The 22044-nt window shown below is 46.2% G+C and overlaps 1 protein-coding gene across 1 annotated transcript in view; it reads right to left on the bottom strand.

Moving 5' to 3' along the window:
* Positions 1–19786: 19786 nt before the first annotated feature.
* The window catches only part of RNF4 (ring finger protein 4), a 43809-nt gene continuing 41551 nt past the window's right edge, over positions 19787–22044 (bottom strand). The window contains exon 8 of the mRNA XM_002814519.4: positions 19787–21968. Within this exon, the coding sequence (XP_002814565.1) occupies positions 21819–21968 (150 nt within the window). The 3' untranslated portion in view covers positions 19787–21818. The remainder of the gene's footprint in view (positions 21969–22044) is intronic.

The raw sequence follows: 22044 nt of genomic DNA, 5'->3' as shown, positions 1-22044 counted from the left end.
CTAGCCTGGGCGACAAGAGCAAGACTCCATCTTAAAATAAAATAAAATAAAATAAAAATTTTAAAGGATATTAACAGTTTCTTGAAAAAACTGAAAACAGAAACACAACATATCAAAACCCATAGGATACAGCAAAATCAGTATTAAGAAAGAAGTTTAGCCGGGTGCAGTGGCTCACACCTGTAATCTCAGCACTTTGGGAGGCCGAGGCGGGTGGCTCACGAGGTCAGGAGATCAAGACCATCCTGACTAACATGGTGAAACCCCATCTCTACTAAAAACACAAAACATTAGCCGGGCGTGGTAGCAGGTGCCTGTAGTCCCAGCTACTCAGGAGGCTGAGGCAGGAGAATGGCGTGAATCCAGAAGGCAGAGCTTGCAGTGAGTAGAGATCATGCCACTGCACTCCAGCCTGGGCCACAGAGAGAGACTCCGTCTCAAAAAAAAAAAAAGTTTATCTGGGTGCGGTGATGCATACCTGTAATCCCAGCTACTCAGGAGGCTGAGGTAAGAGGCGAGAGGATTGTTTCAACCCAGGAGTTCAAGGCCAGCCTTGGCAACATAGCAAGACCCTGTCTTGAAAAAAAAAAGAGAAAAGTCAGCATTGTTTCTATACATCAACAACAAAGTAGTGGTAAAAAGAAAAAAAAAATCAATAAATCAATCCCATTTACAATAGCTACAAAAAAAAAAAAAAAAGCCTAGGAACAAATTTAACCAAGGAGAAGAAAGATCTATATTTATTAATTTTTTTGAGACAGGGTCTCACTGTATTGCCCAGGCTGGAATACAGGGGCATGATCATAGCTCACTGCAGCCTCAACCTCCTGGACTCAAGCGATCCTCCTACCTCAGCCCCCTGAGTTGCTAAAACTTACAAGTGTATGCCACTATAGCTAGCTAATTTTTTATCTTTTTATAGCGATAGGGTCTTGCTATGTTGCCCAGGTGGTCTCAAATTCCTGGCTTCAAGTGATCCTCCTGCTTAAGCCTCCCCAAATGCTGGGGTTACAGGAATGAGCCACTGTGCCTGGCTGAAGTGAAAGATCTCTATAAAGAAAACTCTGAAACAATGATGAAAGAAATTGAACCAGATAAACAAAAAACAGAAAGGTGGCGTGGTGGCTCACACCTGTAATCCTAGCACTTTGGGAGGCCAAGATGGGCATATCACGAGGTCAGGAGTTGGAGACCAGTCTGGCCAACATAGTGAAACCTCATCTCTATTAAAAATACAAAAAATTATCTCAGTGTGGTGGTGTGCACCTGTAATCCCAGCTACTCGGGAGGCTGAGGCAGGAGAATCACGTGAACCTGGGAGGCAGAGGTGCAGTGAGCCAAGATCGTGCCATTGCACTCCAGCCTGGGCAACAGTGCGAGACTCCGTCTAAAAAAAAAAAAATAGAAAGACATCCCATGTTCATGGATTGGACGAATTAATATTGTGAAAATGACCATACTACCAAAAGTGATCTATAAATAGTGCTGAGAAACTTGCGTATAGGCATGAAAATGAAACCAGATCCCTATCTCTCTTTTTTTTTTTTTTTGAGACGGAGTTTTGGTCTTGTAGCCCAGGCTGGAGTGCAATGGCATGATGTTGGATCACTGCAACCTCTGCCTCCTGGGTTCAAGCAATTTTCCTGCCTCAACCTCCTGAGTAACTGGGTTACAGGTGCCCACCACCATGCCTGGCTAATTTCTTATATTTTTAGAAGAGACAGGGTTTCACCATGCTGGTCAGGCTGGTCTCTATCTCTTAACATATACAAAAATCAATCCAAAATGAATTAGGACCTGAAACTATGAAACCTCTATAAGAAAACAGTGAAGAAATGCTTTAGATCATTTGTGTGGGCAATGATTTCATGGAGAAGAACTGAAAAACATGAGCAACAAAAGCAAAAATAGACAAATGGAACTTAAAAGCTTTTGCACAGCAAACAACCAACAGAGTGGAACGACAATCTGTAGAGTGGAAGAAAATATTTGTAAATTATTTGTGTGACAAGGGATTAATATCCAGAATACACAGGGAATGCAAACAACTCAGCGGAGAAAAATAATCCAATTTTTAAATGGGCAAATGAGTTGAATAGACATCTTGCAAAAGAAGGCATACACACAGAAAATGCTCACCACCACGAATCATCAGAGAAATGCAAACTAAAACCAGAATGAAATATCATCTCATGCCACTTAGAACCACTATTATCAAAAGGTCAAAAAATAGGCCAGGCATGGTGGCTCACGCCAGTAATCCCAACACTTTGGGGAGCCAAGGTGGGTGGATTTCTTGAGCCCAGGAGTTTGAGACCCAGCATGGGCAACATAGTGAGACCCAGTCTCTATGAAAAAAAAAAAATAGGTGGATGTCGTGGTGCTTGCCTGTAGTCCAAGCTACTCAGGAAGCTGAGGTAGAAGAATCATTGGAGCCCAGGAGGTTTTTTGTTTGTTTGTTTTGTTTTGTTTTGTTTTTTTTGAGATGGAGTCTTGCACTGTCACCCAGGCTGGAGTGCAGTGGTGCAATCTTGGCTCACCGCAAGCTCCACCTCCCGGGTTTACGCCATTCTCCTGCCTCAGCCTGTAGGCGCCCACCACCGCGCCTGGCTAATTTTTTTGTATTTTTAGTAGAGACGGGGTTTCACCATGTTAGTCAGGATGGTCTCAATCTCCTAACCTCGTGATCTGCCTGCCTTGGCCTCCCAAAGTGCTGGGATTACAGGCGTGAGCCACCACGCCCAGCGGGCCCAGGAGTTCTAAGCTGCAGTGAGCTGACTGCACTCCTACACTCCAGCCTGGGTGATAGTGAAAGAATGTCTCAAAAAAAAAAAAGAAGTCAAAAAATAACATGGTGGCAAGGATGTGAAAGGAGAAAGGGGAATTATTATACATTATTGGCTGAATTATTATACATTGTTGGTACTATAAATTAGTACAACCATTATGGAAAACAGTATGGAGATAAATCCAAAAAACTAAATATAGGACTATTTTTGATTTAGTAATATGATCCAGTAATCCTACTACTGGGTTAGTGGGATTCAAAAATCCAAAGAAAAGGAAATTAGTATGTTAAAGAGATATTTGCACTGCCATGTTTATTGCAACACTATTCACAATAGCCAAGATAAGGAATCAACCTAAGTGCACATCAACAGATGAACTGATAAAATGCTATATACACAAGGGAGCACAATTTTTTGGAATACTATTTAGCTATTAAAAACCCCAAATTTCTGTCATTTGCTGCAACATAGATGAGCTTGCAGGACATTATGTGATGTGAAAAAGCCAGGCACAGAAAGATAAGTACCACTTTATTTATTCTTATTTTTATTTTATTTATTTATTTATTTATTTATTTCTGAGACAGAGTCTCGCTCTGTCACCCAGGCTGCAGTGCAGTGGCACAACCTGGCTCACTGCAACCTCCGCCTCCCGGGTTCATGCCATTCTCCTGCCTCAGGTTCCCGAGTAGCTGGGACTATAGGTACCCGCCACCACGTGCGGCTAATTTTTTTGTATTTTTATTAGAGACGGGGCTTTCACTATGTTGGTCAGGCTGGTCTCGAACTCCTGACCTCTTGATCCACCCGCCTCAGCCTCCCAAAGTGCCGAGACTACAGGCGTGAGCCACTGGGCCTGGCCAGATAAGTACCACTTTATCACTGATGTGTGCAAGCTAAAAAAGTTGATCTTGGCTGGGTGCGGTGGCTCACGCCTGTAATCCCAGCACTTTGGGAGGGCGAAGCAGGTGGATCACTTGAGGTCAGGAGTTCAAGACCAGCCTGGCCAACGTGGTGAAACCCCGTCTCTACTAAAGCTACAAAAATTAGCCAGGCGTGGTGGCAGGCATCTATAATCCCAGCTACTCGGGAGGCTGAAGCAGGAGAATTGCTTGAGCCCAGGAGGTGGAGGTTGCAGTGAGCTGAGATCATCCCACTGCACTCCAATCTGGGTGACGAAAGCAAAACTCCGTTTCAAAAAACCAAGCAAGCAAAAAAACAAAAAGTTGATCTCATAGAAGTAAGAGAGTAGAATAGTGATTTCTTTCTTTCTTTCTTTCTTTCTTTTTTTTTTTCTGAGACAGAGTTTTGCTTTTGTTGCCCAGGCAGGAGTGCAATGGCCTGATCTCGGCTCACTGCAACCTCCCCGCCTTCTGGGTTCAAGTGATTCTTCGACTCAGCCTCTCAACTAGCTGGGACTACAGGCACGCACCACCACACCTGGGTAATTTTTTTTTTTTTTTTTTTTTGAGACAGAGTCTCATTCTGTCGCCCAGGCTGGAGTGCAGTGGCGTGATCTCAGCTCACTGCAAGCTCTGCCTTACCAGGTTCACGCCATTCTCCTGCCTCAGCCTCCCAAGTAGCTGGGGCTACAGGCACCCGCCACCACGCCCGACTAATTTTTTGTATTTTTAGTAGAGACAGGGTTTCACCGTGTTAGCCAGGATGGTCTTGATCTCCTGACCTCGTGATCCGCCTGCCTCAGCCTCCCAAAGTGCTGGGATTGGGTGCCCGGACTACACCTGGGTAATTTTTGTTTTTGGCTTTTTTTTGAGGCAGGGTCTTACTCTGTTGCCCAGGATAGAGTGCAGGGCATGATCTCGGCTCACTGCAGCCTCTGCCTCCCAGGTCCAAGCAATTCTCCCACCTCAGCCTCCCAAATAGCTGGGATTACAGGTGCACCACCATGTCCAGCTAAGTTTTTAGTACAGACAGGGTTTCACCATGTTGTCCAGGCTGATCTCGAACTACTGACCTTGTGATCTGCCTGCCTAGGCCTCCCAAAGTGCTGGGATTACAGGCGTGAGCCACTGTGCCCGGCTTAGAATAGTGGTTTCTAGAGGTAGGGAAGAGTAGTGGGGAGAGGGAGATAGCCAAAGGTTGGTTAAGGGATACAAAAGTACAGCTTGAGGCCGGGCGCCTTGGCTCACGCCTGTAATCCAGCACTTAGGGAGACTGAGGCGGGCGGATCACCTGAGGTCAGAAGTTTGAGACCAGCCTGGCCAACATGGTGAAACCCCGTCTCTACTAAAAATACAAAAATTACCTGGGCGTGGTGGCACAGGCCTGTACTCCCAGCTACTCGGGAGGCTGAGGCAGGAGAACCACTTGAGCCTGGGAATATGAAGGTTGAAGTGAGCTGAGATTGTGCCACTACAGCCTGCCCAAGACAGCAAGACTCTGTCTCAAAAAAAAAAAACAAAAAAAAAGTACAGCTTCATAAAAGAAATGAGTTTAGTGTTCTATAGCACTATAGGGTGACTGTAATTAACAAAAATTTACTGTATAGTTTCAAATAGGCAGAAGAGTAGATTATGAATGTTTGCAACACAAGGAAATAATAAATGTTTGCGGTGATGGATATGCTACTCTGATCATTACACATTCTATACATGTATCAAATTATCACACTGTACTTCATAAATATGTACAATTATATGTCAATGAAACATAATAAGGGCAAAATAAAAAGAATTTATATAACAAAAACATTTTTAAAATAATGCATTCTTTGGCCAGGCGCAGTGGCTCACATCTGTAATCCCAGCACTTTGGGAGGCTGAAGTGGGCGGAACATGAGGTGAGGAGATCAAGACCATCCTGGCCATCATGGTGAAACCCTGTCTCTACTAAAAATACAAAAATTTAGCCAGGTGTGGTGGTGGGCGCCTGTAGTCTCAGCTACTTGGGAGGCTGAGGCAGGAGAATCGCTTGAACCTGGGAGGCGGAGGTTGCAGAGAGCCGAGAGCACACCACTGCACTCCAGCCTGGGCGACAGAGTGAGACTCCATCTCGAAAAAAAAAAAATTCCTTTTTCATTGCTCAGTGGTATTCCACTGCATGGATGTCTCATAGTTTGTTTATACATTTATCTGTTGATGAATATTTTGGTTGTTTCCAGTTTTTGGTTATTACAGTTACTATCAACATTCATAAATTAAAAAAACTGAAAAACAAACAAACAAAAACACCACAACATTCATGTACAAGTCATCATATAAACATGTTTTCATTTCTCTTAAGTAAACACCTAAGACTGGTCAAATGGAAGAGATATGCTTACTTTTTTTTTTTTTTTTTTTTTTGAGAAAGAGTCTCACTCTGTCACCCAGCTGGAGTGCAATGGCACAATCTCGGCTCACTGCAACCTCTGCCACCCGGCTTCAAGGGACTCTCTTGCCTCAGCCTCCTGAGTAGCTGGGATTACAGGCACCTGCCACCACACCAGGCTAATTTTTTTGTATTTTTAGTAGAGATGGGGTTTCACCATCTTGGCCAGGCTGGTCTTCAACTCCTGACCTCGTGATCCACCCACCTCGGCCTCCCAAAGTGCTGGAATTACAGGCATGAGCCTTTTTTTTTGAGACGGAGTCTCGCTCTGTTGCCCAGACTAGAGTGCAGTGGCGCTATCTCGGCTCACTGCCAGCTCTGCCTCCTGGGTTCATGCCATTCTCTTGCCTCAGCCTCCCGAGTAGCTGGGACCACAGGCGCCCGCCACTGCACCTGGCTAATTTTTTTTGTATTTTTAGTAGAGATGGGGTTTCACTGTGTTAGCCAGGATGGTCTCGATCTCCTGACCTCGTGATCCGCCAGCCTCGGCCTCCCAAAGTGCTGGTATTACAGGTGTGAGCCACTGCGCCCGGTCCAACTTTATTATTTTATTATTCATTTTGAAATGGGATCTCACCCTACTATCCAGGCTGGAGTGCAGTGGCTCAGTCACAGCTTACTGCAGCCTGGACCTCCCAGGCTCAAGTGACCCTCCCATCTCAGCCTTCCGAGTAGCTGGGACCACAGGCACCTATCACTATGCCCAGCTATTTTTTTTTTATTTTTGTAGAGACGGGGTCTCACTATGTTGCCCAAGCTGGTCACGAAATCCTGGGCTCAAGTGATCCTCTGCTATGGCCTCCCAAAGTGCTGGGATTGCAGGCGTGAGCCACTTCATCCAGACTATTCTTTCAAATGTTGTTTTGCATATTCATATTCATATGAAATTCCTGTGAATTTCATGTGAATTTGAGAATCAGCTTGTCAATTTCTTTAAAAAATCTGGTCAATTTTAACAAAGATTGTGGTAATGTACAGCTCAATCTGGAGATAGTGACGTCTAAACATTATTGCATCTTCCAGTTCGTGAGCTATATTTATATACATTTATTTAGTCTTAGCAATGTTTTGAGGTTTAGTGTACTTGCCTAACCCATCTTTTGTCAGACTTATTCCTATGTATTTCATATTATTTTATGCTATAGTCTGCTTTTGTTTAGTTTTGCATTTTAAGAAATTGTTGGCCAGGCACGGTGGCTCACACCTGTAATTCCAGCACTTTGGGAGGCCGAGGCCGGCAGATCACAAGGTCAAGAGATAGAGACCATCCTGGCCAACATGGTGAAACCCCGTCTCTACTAAAAATACAAAAAATTAGCTGGACATGGTGGCGCGCGCCTGTAGTCCCAGCTACTCAGAAGGCTGAGGCAGGAGAATCACTTGAACCTGGGAGGTGGAGGTTGCACTGAGCCAAAATCAAGCCGCTGCACTCCAGCCTGGCAACAGAGTGAGACACCGTCTAAAAAAAAAAAAAAAAAAGAAATTGCTATAAAATATATATAATACAAAACTTACTTTTTTTCTTTTTGAGACGAAGTCTCACTCTTGTGCCCCAGGCTGGAGTGCAATGGTGCAATCTCAGCTCACTGCAACCTCCACCTCCTGGGTTCAAGCCATTCTCCTGCCTCAGCCTCCCGAGTAGCTGGGATTACAGGCACCTGCCACCATGCCCGGCTAATTTTTGTATTTTTAGCAGAGACAGGGTTTCACCATGTTGGCCAGGCTGGTCTCGAACTCCTGATCTCAGGTGATCCACCCACTTCGGCCTCCCAAAGTGCTAGGATTAAAGGCATGAGCCACCATATCAAGCCAAAACTTTTTTTTTTTTTTTTGAGCTGGAGTCTTCCTCTGTTGCCCACACTGCAGTGCAGCAGCGCAATCTCTACTCACTGCAACCTCCGCCTCCCGGATTCAAGCGATTCTCTTGCCTCAGCCTCCCTAGCAGCTGGGATTACAGGTGCCCACCACCACAGCCTACCGAGTAGCTGGGACTACAGGCTCGCGCCACCACGCCTGGCTAATTTTTTGTATTTTTAGTAGAGACGGGATTTCACCGCATTAGCTAAGATGGTCTTGATCTCCTGAGCTCGTGATCCACCCACCTTGGCCTCCCAAAGTGCTGGGATTACAGGTGTGAGCCGCCGTGCCTGGCTTTTTCTTTTTTTTTTCGAGATGGCGTTTCGCTCTTGTTATCACAGGCTGGAGTGCAATGGCATGATCTTGGCTCACCGCAACCTTCACCTCCTGAGTTCAAGTGATTCTCCTACCTCAGCATCCTGAGTAGCTGGGATTACAGGCACGTGCCACCACGCCCAGCTAATTTTGTATTTTTAGTAGATACGGGGTTTCTCCATGTTAGTCAGGCTGGTCTTGAACTCCTGACCTCAGGTGATCCGCCCGCCTCAGCCTCCCTAATTTTTCTAGTTTTAGTAGAGACAGGGTTTCACCATGTTGGCCAGGCTGGTCTCTATCTCCTGACCTTGTGATCCACCCACCTCAGCCCTCCAAAGTGGCATTTCAGGCATGAGCCATCGTGCCCAGCCAAAACTGACTATTTTAATCATTAAGTGTACAACTCCGTGGCATTATCTATATTCAGAATGTTGGGCAACTTTTACCATTATTTTCAGAACTTTTTTTTATCATCTCAGAAATTCTGTAGCCATTGAACAGTAACTTTACATTCCCCCTACCCTCAGGCTGTGGTAACCTCTACTGTTTAAATTTTTCATTTATTGTTTTTTAGAGATAGCGTCTTGCTCTGTCATTCAGGTTGGAATGCAGTGGCACCGTTCATGGCTCACTGCAGCCTTGGCCCCCTGGGCTCAAGCAATCGTCCCATGTGAGGTAGGCCATTTATATACCTTCTTTGGATAAACATCTATTTAAGTCCTTTGTCCATTTTCAAATTTGGTTGTCTGTGGTTTTTTTTTTTTTTTTTTGAGACAGAGTCTCACTCTGTTGCCCAGGCTGGAGTGCAGTGGCGCGATCTGGGCTCACTGCAAGCTCCGCCTCCCGGGTTCACGCCATTCTCCTGCCTCAGCCTCCTGAGTAGCTGGGACTATAGGCACCTGCCACCACGCCCGGCTAATTTTTTGTATTTTTAGTAGAGACGGGGTTTCACCACGTTAGCCAGGGTGGTCTCAAACTCCTGACCTCATGATCCACCCAGCTCAGCCTCCCAAAGTGCTGGGATTACAGGCGTGAGCCACTGTGCCTGGCGGGTTGTCTGTTTCTGTTGTTGAGTTGTAGTACTTTATATATTCTGAGTATTAATCCCATATCAGATGACTTGCAAATGTTCTCCCATCCTGCAGGTTGTCTTTTCATATTTAAAATTTTTTATTTTGTAAATTATGTGCAAATATGCCATTTACTCAATAGCATCCTTTGATACACAAGTTCTTTTTATTTCTTTTCTTTCTTCTTCTTTTTTTTAAGACGGTGTCTCGCTCTGTCACCCAAGCTGGAGTGCAGTGGCGCAATCTTGGCTCACTGCAGCCTCCGCCTCCTGGGTTCCAGTGATTCTCCTGCCTCAGCCTCCCAGGTTGCTGGGATTACAGGTGCCCGCCACCATGCCTGGCTAATTTTTGTATTTTTAGTAGAGACAGGGTTTCACCATGTTGGTCAGGCTGGTCTCAAAATTCTGACCTCAGGTGATCTGCCCATCTGGGCCTCCCAAAATGCTGGGATTACAGGCGTGAGTCCCCATGCCTGGCCGGTTTTCTATATATAATATGTCATTTGTGAACACAGATAGTTCTACTTCTTCACTTCCAATTTGGATGCAGCCTGTTTCTTTCTTGCTTAATTGCTCTGACTAGAACTTCCAGTATTTGGTTCAGTAGAAGCGGCAACAGCAAGTGTTCTTGTCTTGTTTCTGGATCTAAGGTGACAAGTTTTCAAGCTTTCAGTCTTTCACCACTGAATATAATGTTAATGTGGGTTTCTTTTTTTTTTTTTTTAGACAGAATCTCACTGTGTCGCCCAGGCTGGAACGCAGTGGCATCTCAGCTCACTGCAACCTCTGCCTCCTGAATTCAAGCCATTCTCCTGCGTCAGCCTCCCAAGTAACTGGGACTACATGGGTTCACCACCACGCCCGGCTAATTTTTATAGTTTTAGAAATACAAAATGAGTGTTTGTATACATGGTGAGACAGGGTTTCACCTTCTTGGCCAGGCTGGTCTCGAACTCCTGACCTTAAGTGATCCACCTGCCTAGGCCTCCCAAAGGCCAAGGCTGGGATTACAGGCATCAGCCACCACGCCTGGCGAAAAGTGGGCTTTTTAATATGGCCCTTATAATGTTGAGATAGTTTTCTTCTGCACTTGGGTTTTTATCATGAAAAGGTGTTTTGTTTAGGATTTTTGCATCTATATTAATAAAATACATTGTTCTACAATTTTTTTTTGAGACAGAGTTTCACTCTTATTACCCAGGCTGGCGTGCAATGGCATGATCTCAGCTCACTGCAACTGCTGCCTCCTGAGTTCAAGCGATACTCCTGCCTCAGCCTCCCGAGTAGCTGGGATTATAGGCACCCACCACCACGCCCAGCTAAGTTTTGTATTTTTAGTAGAGACGGGTTTCACCACATTGGCCAGGCTGGTCTCGAACTCCTGACCTCGTGATCCATCAGCCTCAGCCTCCCAAAGTGGTAGGATTACAGGCGTGAGCCACCGCGCCCAGCCAGTTCTGCAGTTTTATTTTCTTGCAATGTCTTTAGGTGGCTTCAGTATTAGGGTACTATTAAACTCACAAAATGAGTTAGAAAGTTTTCTTTCCTGTTCATTTTAAAATGAAGTTTGAGAAAGATTAGTCTTTTTTTTCTTTTTTTTTTGAGACAGAGTTTTGCTCTTGTCACCCAGGCTGGAGTGCAATGGCACGATCTCGGCTCACTGCAACCTCCACCTCCGAGGTTCAAGTGATTCTCAGGTCTCAGCCTCCTGAGTAGCTGGGATTACAGGCGCCTACCACTGTACTTGGCTATTTTTGTATTTTTAGTAGTGACAGGCTTTTACCACCTTGGCAAGGCTAGTCTCGAACTCCTGACCTCAGGTGATCCGCCTGCCTTGGCCTCCTAAAGTGCTAGAATTACAGGCATGAGCCACCGTGCCTGGCCTCAGAAAGATTAGTCTTCATTTTCTTTTACGTTTGTTAGAATTCACCAGTGAGGGTCGGACACGGTGGCTCATGCCTGCAATCCCAGCACTCTGGGAGGCCGAGGTGGGCGGATCACAAGGTCAGGAAATCAAGACCATCCTGGCTAACATGGTGAAACCCCGTCTCTACTAAAAATACAAAAAATTAGCCGGGCGTGGTGGCGGGCGCCTGTAGTCCCAGCTACTCGGGAGGCTGAGGCAGGAGAATCACTTGAACCTGGGAGGTGGAGGCTGCAGTTAGCCGAGATCGTGCCATTGCACTCCAGCCTGGGCAACTAGAGCAAAACTCCTGTCAAAAAAAAAAAAAGAAAAAAGAAAAAAAAGAAAAAAAATCCCAGCACCTTGGGAGGTTGAGTTGGGCAAATCACGAGGTCAGGAGTTTGAGATCAGCCGACTAACATGATGAAACCTCGTCTGTACTAAAAATACAAAAAATTAGCCAGGCATAGTGGTGGGTGCCTGTAATCCCAGCTACTTGGGAGGCTGAGGCAGGAGAATTGCTTGAACCTGGGAGGCGGAGGTTGCAGTGAGCCAAGATCGTGCCACTGCACTCCAGCACGGGCGACAAAGTGAGACTCCATCTCAAAAAAAAAAAAAAAAAAAAAAAAGACCGGGCGCAGTAGCAGCTCACGCCTGTAATCCCAGCACTTTGGGAGGCTGAGGTGGGCAGATCAAGAGGTCAGGAGATTGAGACCATCCTGGCTAACACGGTGAAACCCCGTCTCTACTAAAAATACAAAAAAAAATTAGCCGGGCATAGTGGCATGCACCTGTAGTCCTAGCTACTCGGGAGGCTGAGGCAGAATTGCTTGAACCCAGGAGGCGGAGCTTGCAATGAGCCGAGATTGCGCCACTGCACTCCAGCCTGGGGGACAGAGTGAGACTCCATCTCAAAAAGTAAATAAATAAATAAACAAATAAATAAAAAATAATTCACCAGTGAAGTCATCTGGTCCTGGGCTTTTCTTTGTTGGTAAGTTTTCGATTGTTTCAGTTTCACTTGCTGCAGGACTATTTAATTTTCTGTTTCTTTATGAAATCAGTTTTGGTAGTGTGTTTTTAGGAATCCATCTATATTATCCAATTTTTTGGCAAATAGTTGCTCACAGTAGTGTGTGATAATCCTTACTTCTGTAAAGTCAGTAGTCATGTCCTATCCTTAACTTTTTTTTTTTTTTTGAGACGGAGTCTCGCTCTGTTGCCAGGCTGGAGTGCAGTGGCGCGGTCTCGGCTCACTGCAACCTCTGCCTCCCAGGTTCAAGCGATTCTCCTGCCTCAGCCTCCCAAGTAGTTGGGACTACAGGCACATGCCACCATGCCCAGCTAATTTTTTGTATTTTTAGTAGAGGTGGTGTTTCACTGTGTTACTTGGATGATCTGGGTCTCCTGATCTTGTGATCCACCTGCTTTGGCCTCCCAAAGTGCTGGGATTACAAGCATGAGCTACCGTGCCCAGCCATCCTTAACTTTTTAATTTTTTCTTTTATTTGTTTATTTGAGACCGAGTTTTGCTCTAGTTGCCCAGGCTGGAGTGCAGTGGCGCGATCTCAGCTTACCGCAACCTCTGCGTCCCGGGTTCAAGTGATTCTCCCGCCTCAGCCTTCCTGAGTAGCTGGGATTACAGGCATGTGCCACCACACCTGGCTAATTTTGTATTTTTAGTAGATATGGGGTTTCTCCATGTTGGTCAAGAGCTGGTCTTGAACTCCCGACCTCAGATGATCTGCCTGCCTCAGCCTCCCAAAATGCTGGGATTACAGGCATGAGCCACCACGCTGCCGTTTATCTATTTTTTTTTTGAGACAGTCTCACTCTGTCACCCAGGTTGGAGTGCAATGGTGCAATCTTGGCTCACTGCAACCCTCCACCTCCCGGGTTCAAGCGATTCTCATGCTTCAGCCTCCCTAGTAGCTAGGATTACAAGTGTGCACCACCACGCCCAGCTAATTTTTGTAGTTTTAATAGAGATGGGGTTTCACCAGGTTGGCCACACTGGTCTTGAACTCCTGGCCTCAAGTGGTCCGCCTGCCTCCGCCTCTCAAAATGCTGGGATTACAGGCGTAAGCCACCGCGCCCAGCCTATCTTGACTCTAATCTTTATTATGGTCTTCCTTCTGCTAACTTTTTATTTAGTTTTTTGTTGGTTTGTTTCTTAAGGTATACAATTATGTATTGGTTTTTTTTTTTCTTTTTTTTTTTTTTTTTTTTTTGAGACGGAGTCTCGCTATGTCGCCCAGGCTGGTGTGCAGTGGTGCGACCTAGACTCACTGCAAGCTCCACCTCCCGGGTTCACACCATTCTCCTGCCTCAGCCTCCGGAGTAGCTGGAACTACAGGCACCTGCCACCACGCCCGACTAATTTTTTTGTATTTTTAGTAGAGATGGGGTTTCACCATGTTAGCCAGGATGGTCTCAATCTCCTGATCTCGTGATCTGCCCACTTTGGCCTCCCAAAGTGCTGAGATTACAGGCGTGAGGCACCGCGCCTGGCCGAGATGTTTTAATGTAGTTGTTTATATCTACAAATATTCCCCTGAGCAGAGCTTCTGCTGCATAAATTTTGGTATGTTGTCTTTTTATTTTCACCCTTCTCAAGATATTTTCTAATTTCTCTTATGATTTCTTCTTTGACCCACTGGTTAAGTGTTCTATCTAATTTCCATATATTTGTGGGCTTTTCAGTATGTTCGTACTCTATAGTCCAGTAATTTCACTTTTAAGTATATGTCCATTAGATATGTGAGCAAAATTGCACCAAAAGAGACACACAGAACGTTCATTTTTTGGCTATTAGCCCCAAAACTTAAATGACCCAAATAGTGGATAAATTGAAGCATATCCATCTAATAAAATAATATACAGTGAGAAAAACGAACTACAAACATCAATGAATCTTATAATATAATACAGTAGTACACCGCTTCCTGTTTTTGCTTTGAGAACAGTTACCCACAGCACACACTACAATGAAATATTTTCAGACCATGTTCAGGAGGATTGCTGGAGGCCAGAAGCTCAATACCAGCCTGGGCAACATAGTGAGACCCTGTCTCTACAAAACACAAACAAAACACTGGAAAAGAAAGTACTGCGCTGGGCACAGTGACTCACGCCTGTAATCCTAGCATTTTGGGAGGCCGAGGCAGGTGGATCACAAGGTCAGGGGTTCGAGACCAGCCTGACCAACATGGTGAACCCTATCTCTACTATAAATACAAAAATTAGCCGGGTACGGTGGTGCACGCCTGTAATCCCAGCTACTCAGGAGGCTGAGACAGGAGAATGGTGTGAACCTGGGAGGCGGAGTTTGCAGTGAGCAGAGATCGCGCCACTGCACTCCAGCCTGGGTGACAGAGCAAGACTCCGTCTCAAAAAAAAAAAAAAAAAAAAGAGAGTACTACATATACAATATTTTATTAGTTGCTAACCTCTTACTGTGCCTAATTTGTAAATTATTTATCATATGTAAGTATATATGTATAAGAAAAAACCAATATATATACAATTTGGTACTGAGGTGTCAGGCATCCACTGGGGGTCTTGAAATGTACAGTAGTGACCAGGCATGGTGGCTCATGCCTGTAAGCCCAGCACTTTGGGAGGCCAAGGACAGCAGATCATCTGAGGTCAGGAGTTCAAGAGTAGCCTGGCCAACATGGTGAAACCCCGTTTCTACTGAAAATACAAAAATTAGCCGGGCATGGTGGCGGGTGCTTGTATCCCAGCTACTCAATCTCAAAAAAAAAAAAAAAAAAAAAAAAAAAAAACATATAGAAGGACAAAGTATCATGAATAGGGTGAAGTTATCAGAGAAATGCAAGTATAATGTCTGCTAGAAAATCAAATACAGTCATGTGCTGCTGTAGACCTTAGTCAGCAGACCACATACACAATGGTGGTCCCGTTGAGTATAATAGAGCTGAAAAATGCCTATTGCCTAGTGACAGCTTAGCTGTCATGTTGTAGTACATTGTTACATATGGTGCCGCCAGTTGCATAAAGGTATAGCACATATAATTTATGTGCAATACATACTTAATAAGTGACTATGTTACTGGCTTATATATTCATTATATTTTAAGATTGTAGTCCTTCTATTATTATTATTATTGTTATTTTTTGAGATGGGGTTTTGCTCTTGTCACCCAGGCTGCAGTGCAGTGGTGTGATCTTGGCTTAGTGCAACCCCCGCCTCCTGGGTTCAAGCTATTCTTCTGCCTCAGCCTCCTGAGTAGTTGGGATTACAGGTGTGCACCACCACACCTGGCTAATTTTTGTATTTTCAGTAGAGATGGGTTTTCACCATGTTGGCCAGGCTGGTCTCAAACTCCTGACCTCAGGTGATCCACCTGCCTCAGCCTCCCAAAGTGCTGGGATTACAGGCGTGAGCCACTGCACCCGGCCGTCCTTCTATTAAAAAAAAAAAAAAAAAAAAGTGAGGCTTGGCACAGTGGCTCACACCTGTAGTTTCAGCACTTTGGGGAGGCCAAGACAGGAGGATTGCTTTGAGACCAGCGTGGGCAACATAGTGAGACCTTGCCTCTGTAAAATATAAACAAAATTAGCGAGGCCTGGTGCCTATAGTCCCAGCTACTTAAGAGGCTGGGGTGGCAGGATCACTTGAGCCCAGGAGGTCAAAGCTGCAATGACAATGAGCCATGATTGTGCCACCACACTCCAGCACAGGTGACAAAGCAAGACGCTGTTCCAGAAAAAAAAAGAAGTCAATTGCAAAACAGACTCACAGGTTTTTCAGGAGGTATTCCAGAGGTACTGTCACCGCAGCTGAGAGCTCCACATGTTATCGGCCCTACAGACCTTCTGGTGGGACAAGAGGAGGAGGTGGAAGACAGTGATGATGATGACCGTGACCCTGTGTAGACTTAGGCTAATGTACGTGGTTTTTGTTTTTAATTGTTATTTTTTAAAAATTATAATAGAGACATGGCTGGGAGCAGTGGCTCATGCCTGTAATCCCAGCACTTTGGGAGGCCGAGACGGGCAGATCACGAGGTCAGGAGATCGAGACCATCCTGGCTAACACGGTGAAGCCCCATCTCTACTAAAAATACAAAAAATTAGCCGGGTGTGGTGGCGGGTGCCTGTAGTCCCAGCTACTCAGAAGACTGAGGCAGGAGAATGGCGTGAAACTAGGAAGCGGAGCTTGCAGTAAGCCAAGATCACACCACTGCACTCCAGCCTAGGCGACAGAGTGAGATTCCATCTCAAAAAATAAAATAAAATAAAATAAAAATAATAATAATAGAGACAGGGTTTATGTGGTTCAGGCTGGTCTCGAACTCCTGAGCTCAAGCCATCCTCCCACATCTGCCTCTCAAAGTGTTGGGACTACAGGCGTGAGCCCCTGCCCTCAGCCTCCATTTTTTCTCTTTTTTTTTTTGTTTGGATGGGAGTCTCTATCGCCCAGGCTGGAGTGCAGTGGCACGATGTCGGCTCACTGCAACCTCTGCCTTCTAGATTCAAGCGATTCTCCTGCCTCAACCTCCTGAGTAGCTGGGATTACAGGCATGTGCCACCATGCCTGGCTAATTTTGTATTTTTAGTAGAGACGGGGTTCACCATCTTGGCCAGGCTGGTCTTGAACTCCTGACCTCGTGATCCGCCTGCCTTGGCCTCCCAAAATGCTGGGATTACAGGCGTGAGCCACAGCGCCCAGCCTAACAACACATTTCTCAGAACATATCCCTGTAAGGTGGGGCGCAGTGGCTCACGCTTGTAATCCAACACTTTGGCAGGCTGAGGTGGGTGGATCACTTGCGGTCAGGAGTTCGAGACCAGCCTGGCCAACATGGTGAAACTCTGTCTCTACTAGAAATAGAAAAAATTAGCTGGGCATGGTGGTGCACACCTGTAATCCTAGCTATACTCTGGAGGCTGAGGCAGAAGAATCGCTTGAACATGGGAGGTGAAGGCTGCAGTGAGCTGAGATCATGCCACTGCACTCCAGCCTGGGCGGCAGAGTGAGAAGCTGTCTCTGGGAAAAAAAAAAAAAGAACATATCCCTGTAGTTAAACAACATATAACTATGTTACACAATACATTAACTGATTAGAGAGGCAAACACATCTTGTCTCAATAGAAGCAGAAAAAGGACTGGTAAGATTGAACATTCACTTGTGACCAAAAACAAAAATATAGAAACCCTGTCTCTGCTAAATATACAAAAACTAGCCGGGCGTGGTGGTGCGTGCCTAGCTACTCAGGAGGCTGAGGCAGGAGAATCGCTTGAACCCCGAGGTGGAGGTTGCAGTGAGCCGAGATCGTGCCACTGCACTCCAGCCTTGGCGACAGAGCAAGAATCTGTGTCGTTAAAAAAAAAAAAAAAAAAAAGAAATTGAAGACAAATGCCGCTAGGTGTGGTGGCTCATGTCTGTAATCCTAGCACTTTGAGGAGGCCGAGGCAGGCGGATCACCTGAGGTCAGGAGCTCGAGGGCAGCCTGGCCAACATGGTAAAATTCCGTCTCTACTAAAAATACAAAAATTAGCCGGGCATGGTGGTGGCACGCCTGTAATCCTGGCTACTCGGGAGGCTGAGGCTGGAGAATTGCTTGAACCCAGGAGGTGGAGATTGCAGTGAGCAGAAATTGCACCATTGCACTCCAGTCTGTGCAATAAGAGCGAAACTCCGTCTCAAAAAAAAAAAAAAAAAAAAAAAAAGACAAATGCTTACCTCATGGTAGGAAAAAGAACCTCCCTTACCTGACAGTTAACTAACAAGAACCTACAGCAAACATCTTTCTTGATTAAACACTAAAACACAAAGGTGTCCACCAACACCGTGTGTGTGTAATAATAATGTACTGGGCTAGGCTGGGCAGGGTGGCTCACACCTTTAATTCCAGCAGCTTTGGGAGGCTGAGGTAGGAGTATTGCCTGAGGCGAGGAGTTAAAGACCAGGCTGGGCAACATGGTGAGACCCCCATCTCTACAAAAATAGCAAAAAAGAAAAAAAAAAAAAAAAAAAAAACCAGAGTTGGGGCCGGGAGTGGTGACTCACGCCTGTAATCCCAACACTTTGGGAGGCCGAGGCGAGCTGATCACTTGAGATCAGGAGTTTGAGACCAGCCTGGCCAACATGGTGAAACCCCGTATCTACTAAAACTACAAAAATTAGCTGGATATGGTGGCGTGTCCCCGTAATCCCAGCTACTTGGGTGGCTGAGGCAGAAGAATCGCTTGAACCCGGGAGGCGGAGGTTGCAGTGAGCTGAGATTGAGCCACTGCACTCCAGCCTGGGCAACAGAGCCAGACTCCGTCTTAGAAAAAAAAAAAAAAAAAAAAAAGTTAGCAAGGATTCTGGATACACAATACACAAAAACCAATTGCTTCTATGCTGCCAAACAAAACAACTCCCCCCGAACAAAAAAAGTTAATACAAACATCTTCTGAGTTTCCACAGCCAGCCTTGGGGGCTCCCTCCTTTCCAGGACCAGAACCACTCCAGCAGTACCAGTCTTAGGGATACACTGCTCCCTGCCTCCCCTGGGCTTGTTCCTGGGGTAAAGAACTGCCAGGCCCTGCCTGGGTAGCCACCAGAAGTGTCTGATCCAATGCCTTTAGGTATCGGGGGGCCTGCAGACCCTACTGTATGCCAGCAAGAAGGTCTTTCTCATAACTTTCACAGGCCTGGCCTGGGGTCTCTGGAATTCTTTCCTCTCCTCTTTCCCTAGAGAGCTTTCTGTACCTTGAAGATGGCAACTTAGCAGCCCTTATTCAGAGAGAGCTTTCTGGACAGGTTCAACTTCTTCCCGCCGGATCTCCTGGTTTCCCATACCTCACCCTCATCAGTTTCAATTTTCCACTGGCCTGGGGGACTGTCTCCTCTGTAAACATGTTCCATGATGTCTGTCTCACTGCCCACAGAGCCAAAAGTGCAGTGCCAGGAGCATGGTAAGCAAACTGCACTGGATGGTAGGCCTTTGGGACCCAGGCAGCCAGCATGTTAGCCTTTCTAGTCCCTGGAGACAGCTGGATAGGTACAGAGGGCAGAGGCAAAGGGAGAGCTTGGCCACACTGCCAAGCCCATTTCCTCCTTGTGGCTTTGCTGGCACTGCTCGCCTGTGGCAGTGGCTGGCATATCCATGCACTCCCAGTGCTGACTCCCACTCAGAGGGCAAATTTTTTATCTAGGTGGCCAGGGGCAAAGGGGGGCACTGCAGTGCAAGGTTTCCAGGGCAATCTCAGTCCATCCCACTCAGAGCAGCACCCCCAGCACCTCTGAGACTGGCCGAGCTGAGCAGACAGCTCCTCGGTCAACCTTGCCTCTCAAAGTAGACGCTGCTCTTTTAGGGACTCCAGGGCTTGTGGCTGTGCTCCAAGAACAGCCTCTCACATGCTTGCTGGATTTAGGACATGGAAACTTCCTGAACACACACCAATGCAAAATACACTCAACATGAGGCAGATAAGAACCCCGCACCTTGGCAAAAAGGGGGGAAATTGATTCCAATTCCAAAGAGGAAATGAACGTGTAAAAGATATTTGGTTCAAATTAATGGTTTTATTTCCATCTTTAACACTAGCAGAGGAGTCCAAAGCAGACTGATATCCATGGATATAGTTTAAATGTAACAAAGAAAGAGTTCAACTATGTACATTGAAAAAAGGAAAGACATTTTTTCCTACCAACCTTTCCCTAGTTCGCAGTTTCTGAATAGTAGAAACAAAACACATTTTTAAATCTTTTTATCAATTTAATTTAGGACGAAGTAACACAACTTTTATAATTAACCACTGAAGTTGTCTTTAAGGATAAAACTTAAAGAAATTTAAAAATGGGTGTTACCATATTTTATTAGTGGACTGACTCCAAGGTTGCTTGCTCCAAGTCTGGGCATCGTGACATTCCTGTGATGCCCAGAAGAAAGTTAATGGCAATGATGTCCAGTCAGAGGGCAGACACGCTACACATCACAATGATGAGAGCTGAGGATTCTGCCCTCTTCAACTCCAAGTAGAAAATTATTATTTTCATTCAAACTAACTGGAAGTGAGCCAAACAGTTAAAAAGTCAGAATGAAGAATAAAACAATTTTCTTTTCACATAGAGGAAGGACACTCCTTCAGCCCCATCTAAAGTGAATTCTGTGCTGAGTCCCTGCTCCTTCAGAAGGGTAAACTGAAGGTCAGTTATTGCTAACAAAGCCAGAAGTGGCCCCTTTCCCACCCTGAAGATGTTTCACACGAAAAGGCCGTTTGTGTGGCGTGAGGCCCTCTGAGGAAGGAGGACAGCGGAAGAGGAGGCAGGCTGGCACTGTAAGGCCTCTCTCGTTAGCCACCCCCCAGGCCCTGTGCTGTCAGGGGCAGCTTGGGCCACTTTGCTGCCCCTGAGAGAACCTGAGGCTCCCGCGTACCTGTGGAGTGAAGGAGAGGTTGTCATCTGGGCCCCTGTTTCACCAATCAAAACCTATGGAGCACTCAGAAGCCCAAAGCATCCAAGCCCAGTGGCCAGGGAGCTTCTGAAATAAACGGCACTGGGTTGGGAAAGATGAGAAAGCCAAGTCAGGTGGGCCAAGTTCTCCGAAACACGGGGCAACAGTGACCTGGGCAAAAGCCTGGAACTGAGCGGCTGATAAGGCCACAATTACTGCCACCACCTCTCAGTATCTACACGGGGGCAGACGTTAGGCAGTGGGAACTGAGGACTGGAGGGCGTATGGCAAACACAGGATGGATTTTATCAGAAAAGAGAGGACACCCAAACACGTGCCTGCCCTATTTATCTTGCATGTCCTGTGCCAGGTGAAGGAGGATGGAGCATGGGTAAGGTTCCTGAGAACAACAGGTGGGCAGAAACGGGCTGGGATGGGCACTGCTCCACAGGCAACATTAAGCCTCTGAGGGGGACGCTAATAGTGCTACATCTTGTGGGCTGCTGAAAAGTAGGTAACGAATGGCCTTTATTGCACTTTTTCGTTCTTAGGAAACAGGGGATTGCCCTGCAGAGTTTCTCTTGATTTGCAGAAATCACTGCAGATCAATGATAAGGTGCAGGCAGAATCATGGGTGACCTCTGACTCTCAAGGGAAGAAGTCCAGTGATTGGTCTTTCCAGGGCCTCAAAGGGCCACTCTTGCACCTGGGATCCTCGAGCTGGGTGAACCAGGTCTGGCTTGGTCAATGTGTGGCAGGCAGATTGGTCGACCGGCAGACACTTGGGACAAAAGGTGGTGTGCCCGGGAAAGCTGGGGCAAACTTTCCAAACAGAAAATTTCTTGGCAAATGTGCAGATTCTGCAACCAGACGGGAACCACGATTCCCAATGTGCCTGACTCCCTTTCTCTCACTCTAGAACTGGACCACCCCAGAGGAACAGAGATGGCCTGGGAGGGCCCTGGGTCCAGCGCCATAGCATCAAACTGGAGATAACAAAAGGAAGGGGTTGGAAACAAAAGAGCAGTTTACATATCAGACGTTGGTTTCGAAACAGTCTTTTTGAGCTCAGGAAAATGGAGGCAGATACCACCTGGCTGTCTGTCTGTCCCTCTGTCTCTCCTGGGGGGCTCTGAATACTTCATATATAAATGGGGTGGTACCGTTTGTGGTTGATCTTTTTCCTACAAGTTGGGCAAGTATTAGCATTCTTCAGGGAATCACGGAGGCACTGGCTACAGAAGACATGGCCACATTCTGTGGAAACGATGAGACGTCCATTCTGCACGATCTAGAAGGCATTAAAAAGAAGAGCCTCCGAGTTTGCCCTTGTCCCAGAGCAGCCATGGTCCCCAGAGAATCCCACC

The sequence above is a fragment of the Pongo abelii genome, chromosome 3, assembly GCF_028885655.2.
Source record: "Pongo abelii isolate AG06213 chromosome 3, NHGRI_mPonAbe1-v2.0_pri, whole genome shotgun sequence".
Classification (NCBI taxonomy): domain Eukaryota; kingdom Metazoa; phylum Chordata; class Mammalia; order Primates; family Hominidae; genus Pongo; species Pongo abelii.
The sequence above is the reverse complement of the archived record's forward strand: the minus strand, read 5'-3'. Positions and strand labels throughout refer to the sequence as shown.